General features: G+C 34.4%; 1 protein-coding gene across 1 annotated transcript; it reads left to right on the top strand.

Annotated features, from left to right (window-relative positions):
• Positions 1 to 1892: 1892 nt before the first annotated feature.
• Positions 1893 to 16249, top strand: LOC100369746 (cytochrome P450 1A5-like). Its single transcript, XM_085490809.1, has 10 exons — positions 1893 to 1970; positions 5068 to 5248; positions 8543 to 8716; positions 10560 to 10656; positions 11611 to 11772; positions 12015 to 12223; positions 12602 to 12733; positions 13515 to 13754; positions 14906 to 15004; positions 15452 to 16249. The coding sequence occupies exons 2-10, from the start codon at positions 5083 to 5085 to the stop codon at positions 15703 to 15705; spliced, it is 1533 nt and encodes a 510-aa protein (XP_085346935.1). The 5' UTR covers positions 1893 to 1970; positions 5068 to 5082; the 3' UTR covers positions 15706 to 16249.
• The last annotated feature ends 264 nt before the right edge of the window (positions 16250 to 16513 follow it).

The raw sequence follows: 16513 nt of genomic DNA, 5'->3' as shown, positions 1-16513 counted from the left end.
CCATGACCAATATTTATCAATTAAGTTTCAGTGGGGGGTGGGGGTGTTTGGAAAAAAATAAAGGAATTAAGTTTTTTATCCGACATCGATCTTTTGACGTCGTCCCTAAGCCACAATATAACTATAAAAAATCGATGTTCGTTGTATTAAACTAACAGAAAAATCATGTGTTTCTTGATCATTTTCATCGCTAAAATCAATAAAAGTCGTTATACTATTTGATAATGTTTGTGCCCTGTCGTGTTTCTGACGTGATTCGTTGACTAAACCAATCAGAAAAGGTCTCGTTGAAATCTCGTTATAATGATGGTCAAGCCATCTCTTATGATATAAAGGCTAGTAGAAGGGATAACCTACAGCCCTAGGATCAAATTTAAGGCGGATGTCAAGATATGAGAAAGAAGAACTTGATTCTGTAGTGTGGATATATCATAGAAGACAAATAAAAATCAAATTCTGTTCAACTATTCACAGGAAATAAGGCTCGACAAGCTCTAAGCTATATTTCGATTTCCCGTTCTCACAATCAACATACATTTAAACATTGTTTGTCATCATAATTCTTAATAATATCATAGTATATTTTTATAATTTTTGTGATGTTATCAATGCCATGTAAATTGTTATTGATTGAATAAAGATTTTATTTTAATTTATTTAATTATTGATGGAAGGATTTTTGATTAAAGTATATCATCAATAGATAACTGAGAGTGAAATTGAATTGTTTCGCGTCCATGTGTCTTATTTTTTATATTAGATTTTTTAACAAAATCTGCTTCATACGTGCAAAGAAATAAATCGGCCAGCATATGAAGCACGTTGGAATGCCAATGTTTTGCATAAATAGATAATCATGAACAATGAAAATCTTTTCAGAAAAACACTTCCAAAATGCTTTCCGATAACCAGCATGGTATTTCCAGACTGGATGATTATATCGATATACTGGTATAAAATATTTTTGATACACGTTTTTGATCAGATTCCAACAAACTGTAACCAGGTTTTTTTTTACCTTTTTTTTTAGCAAGTTACAAAATTTACTGAGAATGCAGAGGCTCGTTGATAGTTCAATCTAATACTATAGCTCAAAATTGCGCACAATGTTTTCAATATTTTTTTTCCGTGACAAGCGAGCCTGTGTGTGTGCATGCGCAGTTTGAAATGGTACAATTTTGAACGCAATAAAATAACGCCAAGAAATCCTGCAAGAAACTAGTAGCACCAAACTGGCTGTCTCTTGAATTGTTTTGCGATAAACACAATTTTATTCGCTAAAATGATTTCATCTATTCGTAAAAAGGGACGAGGTCTGCGCGACGTTGTCTCTATCTAGAACAACGAACTGCGTTTGACTTTGATCTTAGTTTGATATACACTATGGAAACTGCCTGTAATCTACTTGATTAACAGATTAGTGCTTTACTAGATTGACATCTATACGATCTCACGTACGCCGCTACTAAAACGTTATACCCCAAATTTAACCCCGTATAGAATTATCATATGACGATACGAATGACCAACCAAAGCACTTTCAGCTCATTGACGATTTTGGACGAAAACAAAGAAAACAAATACAATGGGCCTATGGCCACCTGAAATAAGAAGGTCAACTCGCGCTGTTTTCTATCTATGCATATGTAAACCCGATCTCACTACGTAATAATATTTTTGTATGGCCACACATATGTGTACACAGGGTTCTATAATCCCGGAGTCTCTATGCGAACGCATAAACTTGTATTTGAGTTATTTGTGTGATCTATGATATTTGACATACAAGTGTGACAGTGTAAATAACAAACAAGGACACTGAACTGTAATGAACCCATTCTGTCACATATCGGGAAGGTCAGTTTAAGGTTATTGGTGCGCAATTGGTAACTGCGCATTACGAAGACGAACAGTGCAGCCAGAGTAAAACGGTTCTGTAGTTCAGGATTTTGACGTTAATCTGTCGGAATGTAAGTAATATACACGATGGCATTTAGAGATGGCGAGGTCTTATACCATATTACATTATTGCAGTATAGTATGTGTGAATACGCTAAGATGTTGGTGTTGTGGCGTACTGTCCCGCAGCGACATGAGAGTAACATTATAAATACAGTTTTAGTGACTGAAAGAGCGCAGCAAAGCCCCCGGAGCGGTCTCTAAGTCTCATTAAAACTTTATATTCACTGTTGTTAAGTATTAATATTCCAAATAATGCAGGTCACCCTCAGCTGAATGCATGTATGTACACCAATCTTTAAGTTGAAAGAGTTTAAGAGCTGTAAGTGATTGAGATGATTTATCACTGATTGCTATAATTTGTTCCGACTGTGTAAACTATTTTAACCTTGGATCTAGGCGTGCAAAACTAGTCAATTGTTAAATATTACCGAGTACCGTGTTCCCATTGACAAATTGTCGACGAAAATACAGAACGAAGGTTTCCAGATAGAGTTAGGCATTGGAAAGTGACATGTAGACATATATTTTTAACTGTAATATGCGAATCTGGAGACGTAGTTCTTGCGAGCAAGTAATAACCAAGGTAGTATCAATAATATCATACTATAGACGTCACATACCTTAGTATTGTTTTATAACGGAATAACTAACAAGTATACCTAGTTACTGTACTGAGTATTGTTTTATAACGGAATAACTAACAAGTATGTCTAGTTACTGTACTGAGTATTGTTTTATAACGGAATAACTAACAAGTATACCTAGTTACTGTACTGAGTATTGTTTTATAACGGAATAACTAACAAGTATACCTAGTTACTGTACTGAGTATTGTTTTATAACGGAATGACTAACAAGTATACCTAGTTACTGTACTGAGTATTGTTTTATAACGGAATGACTAACAAGTATACCTAGTTATTGTACTGAGTATTGTTTTATAACGGAATGACTAACAAGTATACCTAGTTACTGTACTGAGTATTGTTTTATAACGGAATAACTAACAAGTATACCTAGTTACTGTACTGAGTATTGTTTTATAACGGAATAACTAACAAGTATACCTAGTTACTGTACTGAGTATTGTTTTATAACGGAATGACTAACAAGTATACCTAGTTACTGTACTGAGTATTGTTTTATAACGGAATAACTAACAAGTATACCTAGTTATTGTACTGAGTATTGTTTTATAACGGAATGACTAACAAGTATACCTAGTTACTGTACTGAGTATTGTTTTATAACGGAATAACTAACAAGTATACCTAGTTACTGTACTGAGTATTGTTTTATAACGGAATAACTAACAAGTATACCTAGTTACTGTACTGAGTATTGTTTTATAACGGAATGACTAACAAGTATACCTAGTTACTGTACTGAGTATTGTTTTATAACGGAATAACTAACAAGTATACCTAGTTACTGTACTGAGTATTGTTTTATAACGGAATAACTAACAAGTCTACCTAGTTACTGTACTGAGTATTGTTTTATAACGGAATAACTAACAAGTATACCTAGTTACTGTACTGAGTATTGTTTTATAACGGAATAACTAACAAGTATACCTAGTTACTGTACTGAGTATTGTTTTATAACGGAATAACTAACAAGTATACCTAGTTACTGTACTGAGTATTGTTTTATAACGGAATAACTAACAAGTATACCTAGTTACTGTACTGAGTATTGTTTTATAACGGAATAACTAACAAGTATACCTAGTTACTGTACTGAGTATTGTTTTATAACGGAATAACTAACAAGTATACCTAGTTACTGTACTGAGTATTGTTTTATAACGGAATGACTAACAAGTATACCTAGTTACTGTACTGAGTATTGTTTTATAACGGAATAACTAACAAGTATACCTAGTTACTGTACTGAGTATTGATTTATAACGGAATAACTAACAAGTATACCTAGTTACTGTACTGAGTATTGTTTTATAACGGAATAACTAACAAGTATACCTAGTTACTGTACTGAGTATTGTTTTATAACGGAATGACTAACAAGTATACCTAGTTACTGTACTGAGTATTGTTTTATAACGGAATAACTAACAAGTATACCTAGTTACTGTACTGAGTATTGTTTTATAACGGAATAACTAACAAGTATACCTAGTTACTGTACTGAGTATTGTTTTATAACGGAATGACTAACAAGTATACCTAGTTACTGTACTGAGTATTGTTTTATAACGGAATAACTAACAAGTATACCTAGTTACTGTACTGAGTATTGTTTTATAACGGAATAACTAACAAGTATACCTAGTTACTGTACTGAGTATTGTTTTATAACGGAATAACTAACAAGTATACCTAGTTACTGTACTGAGTATTGTTTTATAACGGAATAACTAACAAGTATACCTAGTTACTGTACTGAGTATTGTTTTATAACGGAATAACTAACAAGTATACCTAGTTACTGTACTGAGTATTGTTTTATAACGGAATAACTAACAAGTATACCTAGTTACTGTACTGAGTATTGTTTTATAACGGAATAACTAACAAGTATACCTAGTTACTGTACTGAGTATTGTTTTATAACGGAATAACTAACAAGTATACCTAGTTACTGTACTGAGTATTGTTTTATAACGGAATAACTAACAAGTATACCTAGTTACTGTACTGAGTATTGTTTTATAACGGAATAACTAACAAGTATACCTAGTTACTGTACTGAGTATTGTTTTATAACGGAATAACTAACAAGTATACCTAGTTACTGTACTGAGTATTGTTTTATAACGGAATAACTAACAAGTATACCTAGTTACTGTACTGAGTATTGTTTTATAACGGAATAACTAACAAGTATACCTAGTTACTGTACTGAGTATTGTTTTTATATTTTTTACAGGTTCTTACAGGTGCCCATGCTAAAATTAGCTTAAATCTGAGCCCGTATTTCATGTAGCGTGAATACTTCTACTGTTACCTTGACTATTTCTCTACCATTGAAGATTACAAAGCTGAAATTAGTTTAATTGTTCAGAATTGTTCTCTCCTGAATTCTCAGATGTAACATCCATCCGCTTTTTTTATATAATATAATATTTATTTTTGTTTTCAGATTTAAATCAGAATTATGATAACTTATATCCTGCATAATATCTTTGATATTCTTAACACTCCAACTAATGTTATTTTACTGTTGTTGGTGTTTATCATAACATATGGATTGTTCAGTTTACGCAAACCATCTGGGTTCCCACCTGGACCAATGGGATATCCATTTATTGGCTCTATGATGGGTGAGTATATCCCAAGTAATCGACACCATTGTTTCAATATAATGTTTTGAGGTCATAAGTTGAAAGGTCATGAAAATACTTATACCATGGAACTATTACCTCCATGCTTATACGTACCGAAATCGTTTCAGTTAAAGCACCACCAGCCGACAGTAGTTGTTTTACCTTATTGACGTCATTCCCCCTCCTATCAAATCATAAACCTTAGAAAACAGGGATATGCAACTTCTGTCTGAGACAAAGGACAATCCTGTGTGCATAATGGATTATAATCTCTTGTATAGATAATCCCATTAATACATATACCTATACATCTGAAACAGTTTTAGTTGTTACCTTTCGACGCTTTTTTATATGTTTGACAAGTTATGCTGTGCCAATATTCACATTTGTCAGTGTATAACGGGTACACTATGCTATATCTGTTCTAAATATGATGAAAAATCTACTTGGTATAATGACACAAATTTTGACAGGTCATTGTTTACGTTAAGGCAGTTTTGTTTTCTTGTAGAGAAAACTGACTATTTTTTGTTTCCTCTTCCTGTTTTCATAGTGGAATGCAATTTTTAGTTGTACTCATATCAATAGAATGAACTTTGCTATTCAGTTTTAATCAAATGTAATTTTTCTGATTATATCCTAACCACAAAGTTGGCTCATTTTGTGTAGCTACTCCCTGGCAGCCATGTTTAGCTTATGGAACAGGAGAGGATGTAACAGTGGTGTTGACATAGCTTTATTGTCAGTTTCACTAAGGTGTTAATTGGTTAGAGGATTATAACTAAGGTTACATGAAAGGGATACACACAGTAGAATGTCCCTGTTTTGTAAGGTCTGTGGTCAAATTGAGCTTGTCTGAAAGAAGATAAATTTACTTCTTTTGGGATGTCTTATACTGTATGTCATTCTAGAGTTTATAAGTTTATTTGTAGCACATCTCAATCGAAACCAATGAGTGTTAGGCTGTGTAAACCGCCTGGGCTTTCTATGCATATGCAAACACATTTATAACTACAAATACATTTCATGTGACAAGATCGTATCAGTATATGTGTTATATTGTAATCAGCTTGTTGGGGAGTGGTTGTATGAGTGCCTTACGCCAAATTCCGTGCAAGCCCATCCTGCCTACTTTGCGACATTGACGTGAAATCAAATTAAAATTATGCATTATTATTCAATTATTTGTTCCCGCTTATACTCATAATTCACTAGAAAATTAATAATTAGATCCAGTTACATTGAATAACTGTAAAATAAGTTCCCTTGACTATGTAGATGATCTGGTGTTAATCTCTGACACAAAAAACGGTCTACAAAATGCACTAAATAGTTTAGACGTTTATTGTCAAAACAAAAACACAAGTTGTTATTTTCAGATGAGGAACACTGAAAAAGACAGAAAAGTTCTATTATAATGAACAAAATATTACCTGTATAAATATAAAGTCAAATGGCTGCTACACTGAAGCCAAACACAATTTAGCAGATAAAGCAGTCTGAGCAATGTATGCATTGAAACAGTTTCTACCGCCAGAAACAAATTGTAGAACTATCAGGGGGAAATTCTTCTCTCTAGGGTTCTCCACACGTGTCAGGGGGGAATCTCGCCTCGTCTCTCTATCGCGTCCCCTTGAGGTACGGGATCAGGAAAGTCACTTAAGCTTTACAGTCAAATAAGACGCACACAACGAAATACGTTTCAACTCTCGTCTTAGTCGGTCTGTGGAGCACTCTATAAGACACAGCGCCCTGGGGAAAATCCCCAAGACTATCGCAAGGCTGACCCAAGACTCGCCAAGACTGGACTTAGACTGCGTTTATCGTGGAGTATTCGCCAAGACCAACCAAAACAACTTTATTCATTTTCAAAATTCTAACCAATTACAAAGCAGAAAAAAAGACTCTAGGGTGTAACCTTCAATCATAAAGCCAATCACGCTAAGTACTGAATACGTCATATCTTTTGATTAATCGTTCACTACATTAATAACTACGAATACCAACTGTCAGAATTAATAGTCCGAATAGCTACGGTTATCTCGTAATTAGTTCCAAATCACTGAGCCAAGTTCCGTCCAAATTCATCCATCTTTTTAAAAGGTGTATTCAGCCAGTATTATTGTATGGGTCTGAAATCTGGGTTCATGAAAATCAAGGTTACAAAAAATGGGACAAAACAATATTAGAAAAAAACACAATTGAATTTGGACAAACAACTACTAGGATTGAACAAATTTGTGGCAAACATTGCATGCAGAGCCTAAGTAGAAGAATCCCCACTCTTAGTAGATATTCAGATTAATTTAATAAATACAGTAAATCACCTGGCAATAATATCACAAAACAAGCATGCCTTGAACTCAATGGTTTTCCTCAATACAAAAAAAATGATGAAGAACATAAATTTTTCACTAAAACAACAGAATGATTTGTTAACAAAACATATAAAGCACATTGGCAAAGTTTTCAATCAAAAATACATATATTTCTGGAGAAAATGTAACTGAAAAAACAAAACGTAGGACTTCTGAAGAATTCAAAGACTCAGAAAAAGCAACAAAAAAGGGAGGCAACCAAAATACTTACTGACAATAGAATTTGCAAACAGAGAATGAAATAGAGGATAAACGACTCTTTCTTTCGATATGCTCTCGATATAAATTAATACGCCAATAAATTGTAAATTAAATTTCCACAAGAAACATGGGATGATCTCCAGAAATGTAATTTCTTGATGACTTCAAAAGATGTGTAATAATAAAAAAGATTGTCAATTATATTCATAACGCATTTGAATCATGAAATGAAAATACCATTTGATATGTAACACTTGCTTTATAATATTAACAACTACCTTTCTATTTATAATAGTAGTTATCACAACTAATTGCACTGATCTGATAGAAAAATTCTATTTCCTAGAAAACAATAAAGTTATTATTATTATAAATCAAGTGGGATATAAAATCCTGATATGCCAGTAAAAGTGTTTGTGCCAATTTTTATGAGGTCGGTTACGTTCAGTTTATATTTCAGTCACGCGCTACATTGATGTTGAGTCCGATGTAAGCAATGGGAAATGTAAAACATAACTAGCATTCGAGATTCTATGTTAATCGCATAATAAGCTTATTGGGTTCTGCTCAGTGTCTCTATATATTAGCCAACTCGAAAATGATTGTTGGTGGTCCCGTCAGTGGTTTCGTATGACCATTATTATATATTATGTTACGTACAATAACGACACGATTATAATAATATACATGGTTCAATCGTTTCATTTATTAGATTTGGTGAACGATCCCCACCTAACTCTTGTAAACTATGGTAAGAAATATGGAGATGTATTTACAATGAAGATTGGCAGTCAGCCTGTGATTGTACTCAACTCCTTAGATGTTATTAAAGAAGCATTGGTGAAGAAACAGAATGATTTTGCTGGGAGACCATATTTTTATTCATGTAAGTCAGTAAACTGAATCACTTTAATGGCTTTAATTAAACGCATTAAATCAACAAAGCGTTGTTCTGCGATAAACTACTGTAAAACAAGGTTAGAGCCGTCTGAACACGGTTACTAGAAGAATACAAAATCTCTTCTGTGTGCGGTGGCGAATTGATCAGATTCTGATTGGTTTTACAGCACATCGTGTAGAATGTCGTCGGTTGTCTCGCCTACGGAATACTCGTTTTCAAATTGCTTCCCGAATTCAACTTCGTTCTTTTTTAGTCCCCGTTTGGACACAGTCCGTAAACGGGGACTTATGTTTTGACCTCCGTGTGTCCGTGCGTGCGTCCGTCCGTCCGTCCGGACCTGTAACTTAGAAATGCCTGTACCAATCAATCGATGCAACTTCACACATGCATCATACATGATATTATACATATGCACGTCAATTTGTTTCACGATCTGATTCAAGATGACCGAATGGCGGCCATTTTCGTGCTAAAAATCATCAAAATCACGCATTTGCCGGGTGTTTACAGATGGATTTTGTTCAAACCTCGTATTTACGTTGGACATTATACGACCTTGATGCACATTATTTTGTTTTACGATCTGATTCAAGATGGCCGAATGGCGGCCATTTTTGTGCTAAAAATCAAGCATTTCCCGGCGGTTAACAAATGGATTTTGTTCAAACTTGATACATACATTAGACATTATGGGACCTTGATGCAAATAATTTTGTTTTTCAGACAACATTCAAAATGGCCGACTGGCGGCCATTTTGTTTTAATAAACATCCCATATCTCCGACTTGTTTTGACTGATTATGTTCAAATTTTAAATATTCATTATACATCATGTCATAGATAGACAGATATATTGGTTTGACGATCCTATTTAAAATGGCTGAATGGTTGTCATTTTGTGTGCTAAAAATCGTCAAATATCAAGCATTTCTGGCATTTATGGATGGATTTCGTTCAAACTTGGTACATACATTGAACATTACGGGTCCCTGATGCACATCATTTTATTTTTCAGATCAGATTCAAAATGGCTGTCTGGCGGCCATTTTGTTCTAATGAATGGGTTTCCAGACTCATATGCCTGACTTGTTTTGACTGATTATGTTCAAATTTTTAATATTCATTATACATCATGTCATAGATATACGGATATATTGGTTTGACGATCCTTTTCAAATTGGCCTAATGGTGGATATTTTTGTGCAAACAAAAAAATCCTCGAATATCAAGTATTTCTTGCATTTATGGATGGATTTTGTTCAAACTTATAACACACATTAGACATTACAGGTTTCTGATGCACGTCATTTTATTTTTCAGATTAGATTCAAATTGGCTGACTGGCGGCCATTTTGTTTTAATGATTAGGCTTCTAGAGCCATATCTCTTAAATGCTTTGACTGATTATATTCAAATTTTATATATTCGTTATACATCATGTATACGCCAAATGACGTAACATAGAGTGGTTACCAATGATAGAAAATATGGATAGTAAAAATTCACGCCACTCATAAACACTGCTAAACAGTCCAGTAACAACAGTAACATTTCGGCCGAGTTTTGGCTCTGATGGAAAAATACGTTGTATGAATTTTCGATATGTTTATGCGTTATTTGGCCTGAGTTTCGGCTCGAGCCAGGGTGTCCATCTGAACACAGTAATAGACGAGTTTCAAATTGTGGGGGTAATTTCTAGTTCGCGCAATTTATTGTTTAGGTTTCCCTGTTTCCCGGCACTCCCCGATGTCTACGCGGCGAAATCAACCCCTTCACGAACTTGGAACGTTTTTACATAGTTAAATTTAAAGTTACCTTAAAATTACAGTGTCAAGTCTGATGGCAGAAGAGAGTCAAGACATCTTATTTGGTAACTTCACTACGAAGTGGAAACTGCAGCGAAAAATAGGACATCAAGCCATTAGGTGAGTTTATGTAATTTGTATCCTTCATTGTTTGTATTGGCATAGGTCTTCCTTACGCGATTAACAGTGTGTTGATTACCTATCATTAACTCTAAGGGTACAAGGCCAGTAGTGCATTGTTTTATCCTCGTCTGAACCGTTTCATAAATACTTGAAGCATATTTCGTTGACTAACTAACATGTAACATGATTGACAGAAATAAAGAATATCTCAAGAGCGACCTTACAATATCAGATTTATTAAACGTGTGTAGTAATTTCCATTTTTAGTATTCACGGTTCAGCACGAACTGCTAAGCTGAAGTCTGGCCTCAAAAGACAACCCTGCCCACCAGAACAGTGAATTTGCCAAGGAAATACAAACAAGTACAGGCAACGCCATTGACATAACGGGACAAGAAAATAAATGAAAATTGTTACATGACTTCATTAAATCTGATATAGTATGGTCATACCCTGTATATGTCTTGTATCTATTTCACAATGCTACAACTAACACAGTTATCGTAGTTTGTGATAGGGTATTCAAGAGCGTTACATATACGATCACTGTGCATAATACTGATATTTTGAAACCATCGCTATATTTACGATTTAGGAATGCATTGGTAACATAATCACTAATTTTTGAGGCAATTCAAAATTCCAATGGACTGCCTCGGCATTCATATAACTGGGTCGTTATTTATTCTTCGCCATGGTATTTTAGTCATTTCATTGGTGTCATTAAATTTGTTATTAGGACATTATGATTGTTATCGACATAGAAGAGCTATAGTTTCTCCCATAGACTTGGGTAACACAAACCTGCGACGCCAAATGGTAAAAGTCGACCAAAGCAGAATATGTTTTCCCATCACACCATCGAAGCTACCGTCAATAGATAACATTCATAGCATGTCCGCGTCACATATTAATGACATTACTGATTGCTTATTTCCCTTTTCAATTTAGAAATTATGCCAGCGGCGAAAAGTTGGAAACTCTTATACGATGTGATGCTTTTCCTAGTTTCCAGAGAGCTGTCAATAAAAACAATGGAAAACCATTTCTTCCGAAACCATTACTTTACCTGCTTGTGGGAAATATCATTGCTTCCATGTGTTTTGGAAAGAAGTAAGTCGACGCTGTGACTAACAGATAAGCACACCATTGTGGTGCAGTAGTTTAATATTCTGTTTGATTATGTTGCTCCCCTCACCATTCGTTGTCTTCACTTTCGTAAACCCACAAAAACAAAGTGATACAATAGTAAATATATACGACCTCATATACGACCTCTAAACAGACCCTAGGTCGAAATTTTGAATACAAAATATCTAGTACTCTAAAGCTGTGTTACGTATGTTTGATGACAGATATGAATATGAAGACCCCGAACTTCTAAAGTTTATGGGAGTCTTGAAAGATCTGAATACATCATTTGGGAATGGACTAGCAGCTGACTATGTCCCTCTGTTCCGTTATATACCTACTCCCGGTCACATTGCAGTGAAGAAATATCTGAAAGAATGGTTAAGCATAATTCAACATCAGATTAATGAACATAAAGACAAGTTTGAAAAAGGTAAAAAAATATATGGTGATTATCATTTTTGAAGGTATTTCTGGTTTCATGAATTGAATTGTTAGTACGGTGTTGGTAACTCACATGAAAGCACTCAGTGCAGGTAACGTTGGTGTGTATGGTGTGCTAACATTGTTCGTTTGTATTCCGTTATATTTCCCATTCACATTTGCTTTGAGAAATTCGCAGCAGTCTTTACCATCAAAGTCACCGGTAATTAATTACCGCATTTTCTTTTTGGCCACTTCATTAAGTTAACATTTTGGTTCTTATAATCTTTCAGCAGTCGATGAGCTGACTGGCGTATATCTGCACTAATTTCTAGAAATAATATCACTAACGTATTCCAGTACAAACGATTTGCTTACTGTTACACAGGTAATAAAGAAGTGAAAAGTCTCATCGATGACCTCTTATCAATTCAGCGTAAAGCAGAGTTGGCTGGAGAAGACCAGGCCAAACAACTTACAGACGTCAATCTACGTCAGACCGTGTCTGATATATTCGGAGGTACGTCTAATAACAATGTCGACACTAATAACTCAGCTATATGTAAAGATTACAGCACTAGCAAAAATTTTATTACGTTTTGAAGCTATTACAAAAAAACAGAACTAGTACTTATAGATGAAAGATGTGATTCATAATGATGTGTCCGACAGACATAAAGAAGTTTCAAAACAGTTGGTACTCGTAGGAAAATGAGAAACAATTACAATGTTTGAAATTATATAGTTGTCTTAGTCATATTCCTGACAAGTATGGTTAGCGTGACAATTTTCTAAATCCATGGATGTCGTGAAATGGAATACAAGTCTACAGTGTGCATCAAGCCCACATACACTATACGTTCTCAAGGTCGTTCGGTGTATGCGACCGCAACATCTAATTTTGTTTAATAAAAGGGCTGAATAAATTAGAAAGTGACCCTACTGGCATTACAATTATTTAACACGGTTTGAGACATTTTCGGTTGGTGTATTTGAATAAATTCAGCGTACCAGTATTTAGGAGCTGACTCAGTTGTTAAAACATATAACCAATAGCTTCCCTGAATAACATATAAGCCACTAAGTAAAATGTGCGATCATTCATTGAAACTGCTTGTTATGAATTTTAAGTAAAGTTTTAAGTGGTGTGTTTATTCAAATATGACTCACCATGCAATGCCAGCGATACTATAAGCTTTACAATGTTGTGTATTAAAAAGGTTTGGTTTAGTGATGTCAAGATACATACGTAACTTACAACACAGCGTACTAATACCTTGATCAATATGTATTTTTTCTAGCGGGACTAGACACCACGATCAACACGTTAGATTGGGCTGTTGCTTACTTAACGTATTACCCTGACGTGCAGTCCAAGGTACAGAGAGAAATCGATGACGTCATTGGTGATGGTCGTCTACCACTGTTATCTGATAAAGGAAAACTACCGTACTGTGAAGCCGTTATACACGAGCTCATGCGAGTAAGAACAATTGTCCCCTTTGCCTTACCTCATACTACTACTGTGGATACGTCTGTAGGTACGTGTTGTTTAGCTTTTACAATTCATAATCGAGGGAACAAGCCATGCTTAGTATGTATATTTCGGATAATACGGCCTACAAATTAGTTAGTAAATTACAACATTAGTTTCTCGATTGAGCTGAAGGTTACAGGTTGACACCCAAGTTATATATTCACACATTTTAACAGACATTTGTTAGTGCAGATATCACTCCATTGTACCGATATACATGTATATGATTACGTCGTGGTAAGGCGCGTATATTTCTATTCTGCGGTGAAATGTGTGACAGGAGGTTATTTGTCACCCAACTAGATTAGTGTATGGTATTTACTTACAGTAGAAGTATGCTGAGTAAAATAACATAATAATTGAGAACACATTCAGAGAAGCACCAATTATATTGTGATTTAAGATGCAATATGAACGAAAATATGTAATATTGTTGTTAGACGGGACGTAAGAACCAACCTGGAGTTGGATTTAACGGAAAATAATAATATTGATATTGTTGCATAATGTATAGTTAAAAATGAAAACCAACAATGCGCATGTGCAGTGATTATTGTTGTATATGTGTATTAAAAAACGTCCTATTTCATTAAACGAATAATTAGATGTTTACTACAGGAATATTGATTATATTTAAATGTAGTATCACACAAATATATATTGAAGGCCGGTGGTCGTAGCGTCGCGTGTGTGCATTTTATTAAACCCACACCCAAGCAATAAAATATTCTTCGATGTAAAGTCGATTCAAGAAACATAATACGAGAATATACTGAATGCGTAGAATAACTGCTGATCACACACATCCTACAAATCCTAAAAATACATAACATATGTTATGTACAGAGTAATGAAAGTAATTACACACGTAAATTGGTTCAAGTTTGTATCATGTCATACGACTCCTAGTCTTAATGGTTATTACAGACACGAATACATTGTATCATCCGTCATGCGATGATAGTACATTACTGATGTAATCTACCGTCATACTAATCACACTAATTCAATTCAGAATTTTATTAGCAATTGCATGAAAGTGTTTCTTTTCATAATCTACTTTACTCTTTAGAATGTATTGTGTGCAGCTTTTATTGGATCGATTTGAAAAAAAAAACTACTAACAAGGATTGTGTCATTTTTAATATAATATAGGTGGGTACGCAATACCGAAGGATACATGGATTTGGTGTAACGTGTGGAATGTCCATATGAATGAGAAACATTGGGAAAAACCAGAAGAGTTTCGTCCAGGTATATATCAAATCACCTCAAATTAAACAGTTTACCTATACCTCTTTCTGCTATCATTGGTATAATTGCAGTATACCACTGATGTAAATGGCACAAGTCTCTTGATTCTCTCTCATTTGCATATATTTTATGGACGTGAGAACTTAATGTAGTTTTTAACCCTGTCATTAGTCTGGACGATTCGAATTCGAGGGTAAGTTGAGTCTGTTTTTGTCATGTAACTATATCTTTGTTGATAAATAGTGCAGTAGATAAGAAGTTTGTTGATTATACAATTCCGAAAGATTTTTAGGGGAGGAAGCTGAGCTTACCTTATTACTGTTATGGTATCACAACACTGCTTTTTTAGATTATGATCGTATAAAAACCTAATATTTTTCAGCTCTGCTGAGCCTAACGTCAACAACACAAACATTAATGCATATTATATATGCAATTTATTTTCAGAACGATTCTTAGATGCAGATGGAGGATTATTGCCTCATCCAGACAGTTTCATGCCCTTTTCAGCTGGACGCAGAGTGTGTATGGGAGAAGCATTGGCTAAGAATGAGCTGTTTCTCCTTTTCGCGAGTGTGTTCCAACACTACACATTCAAGGTACCAACCGACGGCGAGAAGCCATGCTTGAAGACGCATTGCGTTGGGCAGACTATAAGAGTCTGTCCATACAAGGTTATTGCCGTTGAGAGAATGAAATGAATCAACCAATGTGTCAACGATTTCAGAAAAAATACACTTAACTTTAGCACCAAGAAATTACATACTAACAGAATTATATGATATAATTGATCATAAATAATCCAGTGTCCCCTTAACCGCATCTCCCAACCTAACAGTATTAGCGAGTGTGTATTTTACCGATCATTTCAATTGCAGTCGTTTATTGCATTTATTGACCTACTCCAGCAACTTACCAGGGATTGGGAAGTACTGGACACTGATCCTTCTCGAAATTTCTTATAAACCTTTTCTTGAAAATGTTGGTAATTATTTACACATGTCTCAGTATCCAAAACGATTTCGTTTCCGTAGTTTAAATTACTAGTATATGAAATCTTATTATTAAGTATAGAAACAAAAACGGAGTTAGAGTGATTGTAAATGAGGTCAACAGTATATATTCAAACTAATTAATTGACATACATGTTATTATCACTTGATAAACATTGATCCAATGATGTTCATGACAAATGTGCTATGATTTTTCTATTCAGAATAAAATAATTATTCCAGAATTGACAAATTTGATTGTTTTTTGCTGTATTGCCGTTTTTGTATTTGCCATGTCCAGCATCATATGAGTAGTTTCGTAGATTATGTTTACAAATATTGAGCGAATGAACTTATTCTAAACATTCTACCATCTAACCAACACTAGCCAAATCAACTAAAAAGCTCAATGGGCCATTAACCTGTCACAATTAATTACGTTATCACATTACTCAGTCAGTTTTAATTGCAGATATGTATGAATTATATGTATGAGCACGTGTCACATGATATGTAT

This window comes from Saccoglossus kowalevskii, chromosome 15 (genome assembly GCF_978046115.1).
Source record: "Saccoglossus kowalevskii chromosome 15, keSacKowa6.1, whole genome shotgun sequence".
Classification (NCBI taxonomy): domain Eukaryota; kingdom Metazoa; phylum Hemichordata; class Enteropneusta; family Harrimaniidae; genus Saccoglossus; species Saccoglossus kowalevskii.
This window is presented reverse-complemented; position numbering and strand designations above follow the sequence as displayed.

Coding starts and splice junctions, on each gene's coding strand:
- LOC100369746 (XM_085490809.1), top strand. CDS start 5,083: ATGATAACTTATATCCTGCATAATATCTTTGATATTCTTAACACTCCA. Junction 5,249..8,542: donor ATTTATTGGCTCTATGATGG/GTGAGTATATCC, acceptor TTCATTTATTAG/ATTTGGTGAACGATCCCCAC. Junction 12,734..13,514: donor CGTGTCTGATATATTCGGAG/GTACGTCTAATA, acceptor TATTTTTTCTAG/CGGGACTAGACACCACGATC.